Source organism: Emydura macquarii, unplaced genomic scaffold (genome assembly GCF_026122565.2).
Source record: "Emydura macquarii macquarii isolate MOO-44397 ecotype Brisbane River unplaced genomic scaffold, CSIRO-AGI_Emac_v2 contig_2205, whole genome shotgun sequence".
NCBI classification, from domain to species: domain Eukaryota; kingdom Metazoa; phylum Chordata; order Testudines; family Chelidae; genus Emydura; species Emydura macquarii.
In genome coordinates, this window is record NW_027132342.1 from 38,368,863 (window position 1) to 38,384,903 (window position 16,041).

At 45.3% G+C, this 16,041-nt stretch overlaps 1 protein-coding gene across 3 annotated transcripts in view; it reads left to right on the forward strand.

Moving 5' to 3' along the window:
* CAPS2 (calcyphosine 2) overlaps nucleotides 1–16,041 on the forward strand; it is an 87,503-nt gene that overhangs the window by 36,577 nt on the left and 34,885 nt on the right. For 2 of the 3 annotated variants that reach the window (XM_067559924.1, XM_067559921.1), the window contains 5 exons: nucleotides 2,193–2,302; nucleotides 4,275–4,321; nucleotides 6,714–6,759; nucleotides 6,866–6,991; nucleotides 8,014–8,046. In XM_067559924.1, coding sequence (XP_067416025.1) covers nucleotides 2,193–2,302; nucleotides 4,275–4,321; nucleotides 6,714–6,759; nucleotides 6,866–6,991; nucleotides 8,014–8,046 — 362 coding nt within the window. Of the gene's footprint in view, nucleotides 1–2,192; nucleotides 2,303–4,274; nucleotides 4,322–6,364; nucleotides 6,515–6,713; nucleotides 6,760–6,865; nucleotides 6,992–8,013; nucleotides 8,047–16,041 lie in introns of those variants that run through there. The other variant, XM_067559922.1, reaches the window with a different exon arrangement.

Genomic DNA, 16,041 nt, shown 5'->3' on the forward strand with positions numbered 1-16,041 from the left:
CAGGAGCTGCTGTTTTTAGGCATTGGGATGCCTGTGCCTTTAAGAACCCAGCCCCGGGAGCCGGAGCTGAGAGTCTCCCTGAGACACAGAGGCCTGTGAGAGCAGAAACAAAACAGCCCCTCCCACCCCGCACAGGGCAGGGCAGGTCACAGGTGGCTCAGTCCCTGTGCGCATGCTCAGTACAGCCCGAATCACAAAATCTGTCTGCCCAGTTTTCGATGCTGCCCCAGTGCGGGGTCCCCTGACGCTGAAGTTCGCGTGTTAGCCGGGTTAGCTTTGGCACGTACTACTGGGTGTGTGCTCAGCTGCCCAGCCCCCCCTGCCGTGTAGCGCTTTCCCAACCCCACATCTTAACGGGAACATCAAGCCCCCAAACTCGTGAGGGTGGAACAAAAAAGTGTTTTTTTGTTTTTTTTTAATGTACCGTCTGGTTTCTGAGCTTGCTTCATGTTGCCAAGCTTTTCTCTGCAGCCACAGATTTAGGAACTTAAATAACAAAGAAAAAAACGGAGCTGCTCATGTAATTGCTTGGCTTTAGGAGCAGGTGCTTCAAGAAAAACACCAAATACTGTGAGACTTTTGATGAAATCACACCAGCTGGCAGTACTATGATCAGTGTCACTCACTGGATTCTTACTGCTCAGGACAGCTATGGAACAGTTAGCTTCAATATCACTTTTACTGTTCTACCAACCCGTTCCAGAGAGATCACCTCTGAGGGTGAGAGGTTTTCAGTCTGTAACCCTGTTCATCCTGTTGCCTTTCACTTGAGCCTATTAACAGGTAATATCTATTGGATCAGCTTCTGTTGGTTAGAGAGACAAGCTTTGGAGCCACAGAGAGCTCTTCAAGCCTGGGAAAGGTACTCCCAGCATCACAGCTAAATGCAAGGTAGAACAGATAGTTTTGCATACGTAGTTAATCCATATTCTAGAGAACCATTCAAGGCAGGGTGGCCGATTTGTGGTCTCAATATGTATGCAAACAATCTGGGCCACTTTGCATTTACCTGGGACGCTTGGAGTACCTTTTCCAGACCTGAAGAAGAGCTCTGGTGTGGCTCCAAAGCTTGTCTCCTTCACCAACAGAAGTTGGTCCAAAGAAGATATTATCTCACGCATCTCTTCTCTCTAATATCCTCGGACTGACACAGCTACAACTACACAGCATCCTAACAAGACTCAGTTGCGGTAGTGATTCTATGATGTGGAAACTTGTCCACTAGGAACTGGAGATGGTCAACTTCTGAGCTTTCTACTTCCCAAGATTTTTCTTACTGTAAAAGTATATCTTTTCTGTGTTGTAGTTAAACCATTGTAAACATATAGCATTAACATTTTGACTCTTAGTATAAAAATACTGTTTTAAAATCTGATTACATTTATTTGTGAATACTAATAATGAAATATATACTAGTTTGACAACTTTTTCCATGTTATGATTATGAAAATCTTATATTTTAAAAGAAATGTTGTTTGAGATTATGTGACGATAGATGCAGTCTCACTTTAAATAACAAATAGGCCCATCCCCCCCTTTTTGGGGAGCAGAGAATGTTTGAAACTGTTGAGTAACTGAAAATAGGGCTAACTTTTACTGCGCCATGGTTTAAAACATACACCATGGGGCATCTGGTTTCTAGGAATCTTGAAGTTGGGAGGGAAACTGACTGCAGGTGCAGAACTGTCCAGGATAGGGGAGGAAACTTTGCAGAGGAGAAGATGTGTGCCATGAAGGGAGAGTTTGGAGCTATTAGGGAGACACCAGCTGGAAACCAGAAGGATTCTTAGGTTATGGCAAAAAATCTAGTCTGGAGAAAACTGTGTAGGTTGTAAGTCAGGAGTGGTGAAGGTTGACATGTCTGGTACAAATTGCAAATGCTACTGTTAAGAGGGTGCTGGGGGGGGGGGAGCCTGAAGCTAAGAGGAAACCACAGTTTCCAGAGAGTGATGCTTGGAGCTAAAGCAGAAGCCTGGAACTGCTTCCAGCAAAAGATAAGAATACTGGCAAGGGAAGATGGAAGTCAGGAATTGCTACGGAGAGGAGCATCCAAAGCAACTTTTCCATAGATCATTTAATACAATGGCCAAGTTGGGAGTGATATGCATATTCTTTGTAATTTAATTATTTTTATTTATAATAGTATTTATATAGAAAATATGTGGCTTTAATATAGTGTTTTTTATTTACAGTTTATTGTGAAGTCCATAGTCAAATTTGCATGGATTTGGAGGTTAAAGGAGTTGCTGCATCTCCTAGAGGGCAAGCTGAGCTGTCATCAAGGGGGAAGAAACTTAGTCAAGTATGTTTAATGGAAAGATTAATGTTTCTATTTTGACTTAAAAAACACACCTGTAAATATTTCAGTTGTATTTTACAGACCATTTAGCTCTGACTTATGTTCAGGATTTTAAAATAGCTTAGTTTATGCAACCGTTATAAGGTTACTGCAGTATAAAGGAAAATAACTTGATCTTGCGGGCTAATTTTTTTAAGTAAATAAATTACGGGCTTGGTGAGTATGAATACAGTCTAGGATAATGGTAGACCTTAGTTGGAATGCAACTGGCCTGAACAGTAATACTTTCTGAATTATGGGACTGTAGATTTTTCCTTTTTTGTTTCATAGGTATTGTGCCCTTCACTTTTATAGATTAAAAGTAGTAAAGCAAATGCTAATGAATAATCAGTGCTATTCAAACCCACATACTTCCACTTAACTTCCTTCTCATTGCTACATAACCACATTAGGGAATCCAGGACCTAGACCTGCCAACAATGGCAGACTTCCTTTTTCCTGCCTGACATGGAATATAAGATGCCTTCCTGTATTCCACTGTCAGACCTGTTCTGTAATAACATCCTCCAACCAGTACTTTGGTGGGAATGCTGTTTTGTACCCCAGTCATTCAATAGGGGCCTCTCTGGTATGTTGCAGAAAGAAGCATTCTTATTCTTCCCTGTTCTCCCCCAGACTTCATAATGTAACCACTGTGATACTTCTGCCTCCCCATGGCTTGCGAAAGTAATTAATGGAAAAAAGTCATAAAACGAGATTCAAATTTTGTTCTTTGAGTATGTGTACAGTCCCGTTAAACACCTGTGGTTGGCCCATGTCAGCTGACTCAGACTGTGGGGCTGTAAAATTACAGTGTGGATGTTCAGGCTGTCTGGAAGCCCGTGAGGAAACAATGTCCCAAAGCTTGGGCTCTAGCTAAGCTCAAATATCTATGCCACAATTTTACAGCCCTGCAGCTGAAGCCCCTTGAGCCTGAGTCAGCTGACATGGTTCAGCCGCCAGTGTTTAACTGCAGTGTAGACAGACACCAAATGGAAATTCAGCCTGGTCCTCAATATTCCAAATTAAATGTTGGTTCATTTGTATATATGTTTTCTTTCATTCTTCCTCATTAGACGTCTTCCTTAAAAGGAATCATAGTAAACCTTTATAATCAAACTGTTCGTATATTCTTTCTCTTTCTCCTCCTTTTGAGATGAAGTCAACTCAGAAAATCCAGCAAAGTTATATATTTTTGTGTTGATTTAATAGATTACAAAAATTATATTTGATCATATGCACCATATGTGCATCAGTAACCAAGTATTGTTAAGAGTAAAGTATTTAGGCTAATTTTGTTGTACCTCCAAGTACCTTTGAACACAAGGTAGTATCAATACACTTGCGACCTGATGCAGAAGACAATATGTCTTCCCTGAATTAGTATTTTCCTTTCAGAGATCCCAGAGGGTAACGCTGGGCAATTGCTAACTTTTCTCTGGGGCCCATGTGTGGGTGACAAAAGTGTGGATGAGCATTGCAAGAAAGCGACTGCCACAGTCTCCTGGCCAACCTCAGATGATGAAAGGTGCTATGGGCCACTGTTGGTATCTGAGATTGCATATATAGTGATAGATATATTAGGACTTCAAGAGTATGAGCCATTTTTCTTTGCAAAAGTCAGGTACACATTCTCAGTAGATGGTACAGATATGGCTTCTGTCTATTCTGCTAGGTGCTTAATAGCCAGGAAAGAGTCAATTCTACTTTACCAAGATTAAGGAATAGCCTCACACATTGTGGACCCTGAAACTGTAGAATCCACTTGCAATGAAAAGCAGAGATACAGCTCAGTGTCATCAGTCTGTCAGTGTTATTGTAGCCTGATGCATATTGCTGCTGTCCTAGTGACTCCATTATAAATATTGAACAGGATTGAAAAGACAAAACCGTGTCTTTAAAACATGATTTAATTATTATGCTAACATTTTTGTAGGGATGGAAACCAAATATACAAGTAACTCGTGGCCTTCGTCCAGCTGAGTAAGTCTATTCTTCCTATTTATGAACAGTCTGTTTAATTCTGCATTAAGTAACTTGGGTAAATTTCCTTATTTCATTAAGTCTTTGTGCTGACGTATAAACCAAGGAGTTATGTGAAATTTATCACCATAAACTTGTTGGCTATGCTTTATACTTAGTTAAAGTGGAATTTAATTGTTTTCTTAAAACGATCATTTTAAAAGTCACATTTATTTGTATATATTTCACTTTAATAAAGTAGGTTTGTTTTTTTTCAAATATACATTGAGATAAACTGGGTTCTGCCCGTGTTATTACTGATTACTCAGCAGCATTTTTGCTTTTTTCTTTTCAAATATTTAAGAATTGGATGGTTGAGCTATACTTTTAATTACTATCTAAGCTCACGGTAGTTATTTCTATTGTAAACAAGCCATCTTTTATACTTTTTATCAATATAAAACGGGATAAGGTAGAAGAATTTTTCATGTTAACTGTTGCTGTTCCTTAGAGATATTACATTATAAATACAGAGAACCTGTCATGAGGGAGGATTTTAATAAGTGAATTGAAATCTGTTTTGTTCAGTACTTCCAAAGTTGGGGATTCTGAGGCCTGGGAATAGGTATATGAATGTGATCTATTATCAGTGCCATATTTGATATTGATGTATTTTAAAAAGTCTTTACTTTCATTTTAGCTCTCCATACCATTCTGCCAATATATATCAACCATGACCTTGGAATGTCCATGGTTGGATAAAGGGATATTTCAATCTCTGTGTATATTCAGCCATTCTTCAGTAACAGAATGGCCTCTGAGAGTCTGCCTATCCTAGGGAATTTTGAAAAATATTGGTAGCAAAGTGAGAGAAAATATGCACTACAGTTGCTCAGACTATATTTGGGTTGTTGTTGGTGTTAGAAGGCTTAAAACTGAAATCTGGCATCTTTCACAAGTAGTGTTTTTATGTACACATTCCAAGTTTTAGTGTGACTTGTAGTTTTGTAATGTATTGGTAATAAAGGCTTGATTAAATAGTCTATCTGTAGCCAACACGCTTCTGTTTTGCTAAAATAGAGTTAAATACCAGCAGCCTTCCACAGTGGAATTTAGTAACTGTATAACTCCCCTTTTAGGATACGTCCACACTGCACACTCTTTATGGTGGCCTGTAGGGTACATATTCTGCATGTCCTGCTTGAATGGGTGTATATATAGCAATGTATGTGGAGAGGCACTGTTTGGTTGAGTAAAGATACCTGTGAACCTTTGGAGTAGTATGTACTCTACATAGCTCAGAATGTGTCCCTCCACCCCTACACTGCTGTTGTTGACAGTGTAGTGTCTCTCTGCCTCTGTGCTTCCAGAGTCTTTCTCTGCCTCAGGGAGCTGTGGGAAAGACTCTGGCAGCTGGGAAAGGCTGTGACAGGGTGAGATAATGGGGGCCTTTCCCAGAGCTTTTCACTGATGTGTGTGATTGTGCACTACAATGTGGCTGCAGCTCACTTTTTTTCTGTGGCATGTAGCCATAAATACCCTATATACCACCACCAGTGGTGTGCAGTGTAGACATATCCTTAGGGTCTGAGCCAGCTCCCACTGAAAGTTAATGGGCATTGGATTAAACCCAAAGTGCACAATCCAGAAAGATGCTGAATGCATCTTGATTAGTGCTGTGTATCTTCAACTCCAGTTTACTTTAGCAGGTGGTAAGGGCACTCATCGCCTAGTGGAATTGGGGCTAAAATGAAGTAAAAGTACAGACCTGCTTTAATGTATTTCAGTGGACTTTTTAATATCTTTAAGCAGAATGGGGAGTCACTATTGGTATTTAATTGCAGTATAGTTGGGTTCCACTGTGCCAGTTCCCTTCTAATTAGTTTTGAAGAGCTGCATTCAAAAAGATTACTTTTTATTTCCCTGTTGCCTTTCTTCTGGCTGATTTATGGAGAGGAGAGGCTTTGCCACAATATTGTTGGGGTTGAGAGGTAATGAGAAATCCCTGGCTTCTGATCTTGCTGCAGCTGCTCCTAGTGGGGAGTGAAGAGGAGCCAGGATGGGCTTGATAGAACTGTCTGAGGCTGGGAGTGAAGATAGGTTCTTCCAGGGGCCCTTCACAGCTGCCAGTGTCCTCTGCAACTGGGGATGAAGAAAGGCTCTTTTACCACTTCCTGACATGAAGAGAAGGGGGTTGGTAGGGACTTTTGCCAGGTAGGCCCTCTCCAATTATAGTGAAACTGTTTTTAGCGAAGATATTTTTGCGAAGGGAAAAATACTTCACTATCAGAGGGTTCCCTTGTACTGTAATTGAAAGCAAGAGACTGTATTGAAACAGGGTTCTCGTGTACTGCAATTGGAAGCAAGAGAATGTATTGAAATATTACTAAAGCCATCTTTTAACTTCCTGCAGGGTGCCATGCCTTGATTTGGGCAAGCTGGGATCTTCAGATGAAGAGGTAATCATGAGTTAGTGTTATCTGAAAAGTTTGCAGGAGTTTTGACTATGAAATTCCTTTTGACTATGAAATAGGTACAAATATTCTTGTTCTCTTTTTATTTTAGGATGGAGATTCTTATATACCATACAGTAAGAGATATCCTCGCATTGGCCCTCCAGATTCATCTTCAACTGTTAGTTGGGGTACACCATTACAAACTCCTTATGCACAGCATTATCAGACACAACAGGTCAGTTTGTCATTACAGATATCTTAAAAATATTGTTTTTTATGAGAATTCAAGCAAATAAAGCACATCTAATTTTATTACACAATTTAGTTCTTTCCATTTGTATGATTAAATTAAAAGATAGGAGAGTGTTATTGGTCCAAGTACTTTCTAGTAAAGTGTTGATTTTTTTGTAGGAAGCTCCTCAGAAATTTCAAAGTCCATTTCTTCTCTTCATCACAATGACTATTTATTGTAGACTGTTGATTTATATTCTTAATTATTTTAATTTTGCTTAGCAGTTGTTAATGTTAGTAACAACTTGCCAAAGCATCTGAAAAGTGTGATAGCACTCAGGTAGCATGCAACTTGATTTCTACTTCTAAACAAATCTTAAGAAAATCGTGTCAATCAGAAAATAATAAAATAATTAAACAAAATAAAACATAACAATTTCAAAAATAATTTTAGTTTAACAAATAGCAAATATTTATTTTGTGAATGAATCTGAGCTGGTATTGGCCACTCATAGACTATCTTAGTGGAGTGCAGTAACTTCATTATTAATGTTTTTTCTTCCTTTCTCTTTCAAAGAGAATTGTGAGATTAATTTCAGAATAGTATCTAGTTTGGTTGACAACATAAAATATATATATTTAAAATAAATCTAAATAGAACATCAGTATTTATTCTTCTTTTTCCATGCTGAGTAAGAACCTAAAATTCTAAAAAAGACCAACTACACCTAGTTGTTCTAGAAGGGAAATCCGTTATTTAGTTTTAGTTTTAGTTGCTTTCTGGAAAATTACAGAGCTATTCAAAATCATTGTCCAAAGTACTGAAATTAAAAACACATTTGACAATGAATCTGCTGAGCACTTTTTCAGTCACTGTTCCTTGAGAGTGAGAAGTTGTCTTTTGTATTTTTCTGTTTTGTTTAACATTGGAAAAATGTATTTGACAAACTTTCATTTGATTCATGCAGCATAGGTGGTGATAATTGCTATTTAAAATAACATTTCTTTTTCCTTTCCATAAAACAGATGGCTAGAAAACCTTGTCAGAAGAAAATGGAGGTAAAATAGCTGGAAACATACATCCTGACAAAATAATATTAGCAATTGAAAAGGAGAGGATTGTGATGTATGAACTGAAAATTGAACAGGTTTTAACTTCTTTTGCATGATAACGAAATGGCTTAATTGAGAGACTACTTTTAATGTCCTATCATTATATATAGTTAGTATTTGCATTGTGAAGCTGTATCCAATATGATACTTTTTGTCATTAGAAGAGGGAAAAGGTTCAGGGGTTGCAAATGTCAGTCTTCTGACATCCATATGTGGAAGTGGTTTCCCAAACTTCAAACCAATTCAGGACCTGTAAAAATCTACAGTATTATTTTCTGTTGTAAGTGTAAGATGTATATGCCAATTTTAGTAAATTATATTATATTTCTGTAGTTAAGGAATGGAAGCCATCTTAACCTCTTTTTATGTGCGTATGTCCTGAGGGAAGAATTAGAAAACATCCTTTGGTATTCCTTTTAAATATATTTAATTTTCTTTAAACCCAAGAACAATTAATACAAAAAGTGAGTCCAAAACAACAGTCTAACCATCTGAAGACCTGATCATGAGAACCTCTATGCACATATGCAGTTCTTAAGGAAATAATCCCATGAAATCAAATGGGACACTTGCATGAATAGTGGTTTGCAGGACTGGGTCCTTAGAAAGCAGCACTCTACTGTATGTGTAGGCTGGAACATTGTTTGGAACAATGTAAAACCTTTTATCACTTCTCAGCAATTGTTAATAATATAGCAACTCCTATTGATTAACTTAGAACATGGGCATGCACTGTATGAAATGACCATGTCTTAGGTCACTCTTATGCTAATCAGGACACTGTAAACCACATTCCCTTTCTCGCTCTCTTTCTCTCTGGCTTTCTTTTCCCCTGCTTCCTCCCTCCTGGCTTGTTTATGCTTCACTATGCATTTTTTTGCCTGTGTGTTAGCAGAGTCTACTTGTGGAAGTGCAGCATGAGCTGACAGAATTAGTTCCACCGACATAGCTAAACCACCTCTCTGGTCAACATTAACTAAACCAACAGAAGCTCTTTTCCTTTTACATAGTGGCATGTATAATGGGTTTTGCTGTCATAGCTACATCAGTTAGGGCAGTGCTTCTCAACCTTTTAAGTAGCAAGTATCCCCTAACTTCTGAAAATTTGAATAAGTACCTCAACACTGAATTTTCCACTCTGAGAAATACAATCTTTTCCCCCTTTACCGCTGGATGACTGTATTTCTCGTAAAGAAGGAGAGTTCTGAGTTCTGCAGTGCTATGTGGCTGTAGCAGATCACAAAACCCCCTGCTGTTTCTCCCCTGCTTCTTCATCCCCTTCCTACATATAGGAGCCAAGTTCAACGCCAGGTCACTATGGCCTGATGGCGGGGTCACATGGTGTTCTCACACAGGTGGGAACTTGTGAGGTATGAGCAGGCACTAGCAGCCCACCAGAGTGGATAGCAGCATTCTCCATGGCCGTCCCTACGGGGGTGCAGGCCTGGGGCAAATCACACTGTGTGGGCCCCTCTTAACATTTTTATACTGGTAAAATTTGGGGCTGTCATAGTTGTCAATTTCACTGCTCAACTAGAGCAGTGAAATTGACAAGTAAGCCTGTGGTTAGAGCCCGACTCCAGGACTGGGCAAGCCACTGGGCTCTGACTTTCTGGGCGCTGGGCTTTGAGCCAGGGAGGGGAGCTTCCACCTGGGCAAGTTGCAGGTGGCTGCTGCCTGGCTGCCAGCTCAGGAGGTGGGCGACTGTCACCTGCTCCAAGCTGGAGTGGAGGAGGCTTCTGCGCAGGGTGGGACCCGGGGATGTGGGCAGGAGGCAGGCAGCTGCTGCCCGTTTTCAAGCCAGAGTGCGGGAGGCTGTCTCTCGGCTCAGAGCCAGGGCACGGGTGGCAGCCACCCAGCTACGAGCCCAGCTTGCAGGGTGTAGGAGGCTGCCGCCAGGCTCCCACCTGGGAGCTGGGACCGGGCAGGACGCAGGTGGCTGCTGCCCGGATTCCCAAGATACCAGGGGCTGCTACGCAAGCCAGCGGCTGCCACCTAGCGTCCCAGTAAGATGGCAGCTGCTTCCCAGCTTCCCAGGACTGGGGCGGCTGCTGTCTACCTCCCAGCTAGGAGGTGGGACCGGGCGGGAAGCCGGCAGCTGCCACCTGCCTCCCCCAGAAGTCGTCGGCTGCTGCCCACCTCCTTTCACTGGGATTTTTGCCACGTACTCCCTGCCTGTGTCTCACGTACCCCCAGGGGTATGCATACCACAGGTTGAGAAACTATGAGTTAGGGGGTGTGATTTTTTTTTTCACACTCTAAATAAATCCTGGCCAACATAGCTATACCAGCAAAACTTTGTAGTGTAGACTAAGTCTGTGTATGTGTGTGTGTCTCGGTCTCATTCTCTGCATCTCTGTCGTAATCTCTAATAACAAGCATAATACCACAGTGGTGGATGCGGTATAAGAACCTAAATAGAATAGATCTGCTCAGTCTCCGGCTTTATGTTTCTATTCCATCTAGTTTACCTTGAGAAGAAAAGGTATTCAAGTTCCACTGAAATATTTTAACATATTTTTGGGTGTGGCTGTGATTTCTGTATTGGTTGCTTCAGGTGCCTTATTGTAGCAATACTTTCACACAAAATAAAAAAAATCATGCTTCCTCAGTAGGAAACTTTAAAAGTGAATCTTCCCTAAGAGACTAAGTGGAAGAATAATTTAAATATAGATTTTCTTTCTTTATTTCTTGGTCATTCCTACTCAGTTCTGCTGTTGTTCTATAGCCTGGTCCACACATAAAAATGAGATTCACCTAGCTACATCACTCAGGGCTGCGAAAAATGTCACACTCTGAGTGCCATAGTTAGGTTGACCTAGTTCCCAGTGTAGATGTGGCTAGGGCAATGGAAGAATTCTTTCATCGATCTAGCTTCCTCATCCTGGAGAGATGGATTTAACTAAAGCAACAGAAAAACCTGTGCTTTTTCAAGTGCTTTCTCATGTCCATTCCACTATAGGTGTGTGCATGCCTCTGTGCATGGTTACCCAGATCTTTTTTCCCCTTAGCAGGTCCCGTAGGGCCGGCTCCGGCACCCCCTGGAACTCCACACACATGCCGCGGTATATGAGGCGCTGCTGGCCCTATGCCCCCTCAGTTCCTTCTTTCCGTCCGTGACAGTTGCTGGAACTAGCCTTCCTCACAGCAAGTACTATTCCCCTTGTTTGGACTTGTTTGATATTCTAAGTTAGTTTTAGTTAGTTAGGTAGTTAAGTGTTGTTAGTGTAATTAGAGATAAGGCAAGTCCCTGCGGGGATTTAGAGCAGCCGGACCATGCCCCAGTAGCCGGGTTTCAAGCCGTGTGCCTCCTGCAGGAAGGGCTTCCCGCTCAGCGACCCCCACGACCTCTGCCTTAAGTGCTTGGGGGAAGCCCACAGGAAAGAAAAATGTAAGACCTGCAGGGCTTTTAAACCGAGGACTCAGAAGGACCGAGAGATCTGGTTGAAAGCCCTGTTGATGGAGGCAGCACTCCGCCCGGTGTCTGAGTCAGCCCACTCCACCTCGGCACCAAGCATGACCTCGATGCAGAGTGCACCTCTAGCACCGGCCTCAACTCGGCACCGCGCAACATCGCCGGCACTGAAGAGGAAGAAGCAGCGTGTGGAGCGCGGACACTCCCCTTTGCCGTCAGTACAGGCAGAGTCAAGTATGAAGATGCACTGGACCTGGCCCATCAAGTCTTCTCCGGTGCCTGCATGTCTGGTCAGGAAGCCTCCCCCGAGTCCTGGGAGTGGGAGAGTGCCCCTGCCGACGCCATCGACATCGGTGGCTTTTCAGGCGGCAAGAGCCTTGTTGGCCTTGCGTACGCCACCTCTGGCCCCCCTCTGCCGAGGGAAAAGGGGCCGGTGTCACGGGGGAAACCCACGTTGTGTCCTCCTGAATGGTGGTGGAGATCCCCGATAAAGGGAGGAAGATCTCCTGCTGGATGGTCTCCGAGGTAGAGCAGAGCCGCTCCCCCAGCAGTCGCTCTAGGTCAGCGTCATCAAGCCGACCTGCTCCGGAACAGGATGTGGCGTCTCCCTCTCAGCACCAATGTTGATCTCTGGCACCGGAGGCAGTGCATGCCAGGAGGCGGCACCCGTCGAGGTCTGCCAGGCAGTGCTCGGACAGCTCCCATTCCAGATCCCCGGAACCAAGGAGTTTGCCTGTACCTAGACGGCGCAGAACCTGGTCATCGTCGGAGGATGCGGCACCGAGGAATTCGTCTGCACCCAGGCGGCGCAGAACCCAATCGCCATCGGAGGACTTGGCACCGCGCAGTCCACGACGTGGAACCCAGTCGCTGGAGTTGCTTTCCCAGTCCATGAAAGGGTCCCTAAGATTGTAAAGGCCCTGTGGCAAACCTCTTCCTTGGTCGCCCCTACATCAAAGGTGGCCGAGAAAAAATATGTCCTGGCTGAAGGGTTTGAGTATTTGTTCGCTCATCCTGCCCCGGGAACACTGGTGGTAGATGCAGCTAACCAGTGAGACAGGCAAGGTCAGCCAGGGTCCACTTCCAAGAACAAAGACAATAAGAAGCTGGATTTGTTTGGGAGAAAGGTTTATTCCATGGCAAGCCTGCAGTTCAGGATTGCCAACCATCAGGCCCTCCTGGGTAGATATAATTTCAACCTGTGGGACTCCCTCAGGCAGTTTGCTGAAGCCCTGCCCCTGAACTAGGCTGCAGACTTTAGCACCATTGTTGAGGAAGGAACCACGGTAGCTAGGGCAGTGCTCCAGATGTCCTGTGACACTGCTGACTTGGCAGGCAGGGCCATAACCTCCACCATCTGTATGAGAAGGAGCTCATGGCTGCAATCCTCAGGCCTGTCCCAGGAGGTGCAGCAGTTTATTCAGGACCTCCCCTTTGATGGGTTGGCCCTATTCTCCAACCAGACCGATGCGAAGTTGCATGGTCTGAAGGACTCCAGGGCCATGCTTCACTCCCTGGGCCTGTACACGCCCCAACTTTCCAGGCGTCAGTCACGGCCCCAGGCGCAGCAGCAGCAGCCAAGGCCTCTGCCCAGGCCTTTTCAACCCTATAGGGATAGGAATAGGGGGTTTAGAAGGAGAAATCAGCCCCCCAGTTCATCCTCAGCTTCCCAGCAGGGGCCCCCCAGGAGGTCAGGCAACCAGAGGAGACAATTTTGATGGTGCGCCTAGGGGTGGCGCCCCGACTGCTCTCCTGGATCTGCCCCGCCCCTTCCTGAACAGGTTAAGGCTTTTCTATCCCGAAGGGGCAAAGATCACTTCAGACTGTTGGGTCCTTGGGATAGTCTCAGGAGGCTATGCCCTACAGTTTACATCTATCCTCCCGCTCTATCCCTCTTCAGGGACCCCTCTCAAGAAGAACTCCTCTTGCAGGAGGTGGAGACCCTCCTCAACATAGGAGCGGTGGAAATGGTCCCTCAAGGCAGAAGTGGGAAGGGGTTCTATTCGAGGTATTTCCTCATCCCCAAGGCAAAGGGGGGTCTGAGACCCATAGTAGACTTGCATCATCTAAACAAATATGTCAAATGACTCAGGTTTCGCATGGTCTCCCTATCCTCCATAATCCCTTCCCTGGATCCAGGAGACTGGTATGCTTCCCTTAACCTCAAGGACACATACTTCCATGTGTCTATCCTCCCCAGCCACAGGCGTTTTCTCCGTTTCACGGTGGTTGGCTCCCACTACCAGTTTACAGCCCTACCCTTTGGCCTATCTTCGGCTTCAAGGGTGTTAACCAAGTGCATGGCGGTAGTGGCTGCCCACCTGAGATGAAAGGGTGTGCACATTTTTCCTTACCTAGATGACTGGCTTATCAGGGGCAGGTCCAGGTCCCAAGTACAGGAGAGCATGACCCTCACTTGCTCCACGTGCAGCAGACTGGGACTGTTCATAAACGAGCAGAAGTCCACACTAACCCCAGTGCAACACATAGAATTCATTGGGGCCACTCTGGACACTTCCCAGGCCAGAGCCTTTCTGCCTCAGCCACGTTTCGATGAGATGGTCTCTATCATCTCCCAGCTGCACCGATGCCCCACTGCAACAGCCAGGAGTGCCTGCAGCTGTTAGGCCACATGGCAGCCTGCACGGATGTAGTGAGACTAGCTTGCCTGAGGCTCGGTTCAGGCATGGTTGGCCTCGGTATATGTGCCGAGCAGACACCCATTGGACCAGGTGGTCACAGTTCCCCCGCCTGTCTTAGCCTCCCTGAACTGGTGGCGGACTCCCAGGGCAGTGATGAAGGGCGTTCCGTTTAGGGAACTGGTCCCGTTGGTCACCCTAATTTCCGACGTGTCGGATGTAGGATGGGGAGCCCACATCAGCGCCAACCTAGGCACTCAGGGGCTCTGGTCGGGGAGGAGAGGCTCCTGCACATCAATGTGAAGGAGCTGAGGGCCATTCGCCTAGCGTGCCAGGTGTTCCTCCGATTCCTGACAGGCAGAGTGGTGCAGGTGCTGACGGACATCACCGCAGCCATGTTTTACGTAAACAGGCAGGGGGGAGCGTGCTCGTCAGCCCTCTGCGAGGAAGCTATCCGTCTGTGCGACTTTGCCATGAGGCATGATTTCCACTTGACTGCCTCTCATCTCCCAGGAGTGAGGAACGACGAAGCGGATCACCTCAGCAGGTCGTTTCTACCCTGCCATGACTAGTCGTTGCACCCAGAGGTGGTGGCTTTGATCTTCCAGAAGTGGGGCATTCCCCAACAGCACCTATTCGCGTTGATCTGGAACACGAAGTGTCCGAGGTTCTGCTTGCTCCGGGGTTAGGAGACTGGGTCAATTTCCGACGCATTACTTATGGACCAGATGGGGGCCCTCATGTATGCGTTCCCACCCATTCCGCTCCTACCCAAAGTCCTGCTGAAAATAAAGAGGGACAGGGCGAATGTTATACTCATCTCTCCGGCCTGGCCAAGACAGCACTGGTTCAGCATGCTGCTGGACCTTTCGATTGCCCCACCTCTGGAGCTTCAGAGGCGGCACGACCTTCTATCCCAGGACCACGGTCACCTGTTGCACCTGGACCTGGACTCCCTACACCTCACAGCCTGGAGGCTCTGTGGCTGACAGAGGGAGAGAGAGCCTGCTCGGCAGCAGGAAATCTTCTACACAGGTCATGTATCGGGCTACGTGGAGGCAGTTTATCTGTTGGGCGGCGTCCCGGGGTATTCCGCTCAGTCTCTCGCCTAGACAGGTGATCCTAGAGTACCTGCTCCAGCCAGAGCTCCAGGGTCTGGCGCTGGCCTCATTGAAGGTTCACCTCGTGACCATTTCGTCCTTCCATCAGCCTATAGAGGGGAGATTGCTGTTCTCCCATCCCATGTCAGTCAGTTTCCTCAAGGGAGTGGAGAGGCTTTATCCACAGGTCCATGACCCGGGGCCTCCCTTGGATCTCAACCTGGCCCTTTCGAGACTCATGGGGCTCCCCTTCGAACCCATGGCTTCATGCCATCTGCTCATGCTCTCATGGAAGGTGGCCTTCCTGGTGGCCATTACCTCAGCCAGGAGGGTTTCCGAGATTAGGGCCTTGACCTCAGAGCCCCCTTATACAGTATTCTATAAGGACAAGTTCCAGCTGAGGCCGCATCCGGCCTTTCTACCAAAGGTGGTTTCCCAATTTCATTGTAACCAAGATATTTTTCTCCCTGTGTTTTTTTTCCCAAACCTCACTGTTCAGAGGAGGAGAGAAGATGGCATTCGCTGGACGCGAGACGAATCCTGGCTTTCTACATTGAGCATACAAAGCCATTCCGGAAATTGACACAGCTCTTTGTCGCAGTGGCCAACCGGATGAAAGGCTCACCTGTCTCCAACCAGTGCATCTCCTTGTGCATTACATCATGCATCAAGTTCTGCTATGAGCAGGCGAAGGTGCTGTTTCCAGGAACCATCACAGAGCACTCAACCAGAGCCCAAGCCTCATCCACAGCCTTCCTGGAGAGAGTGCCCCTGCAGGACATCTGCA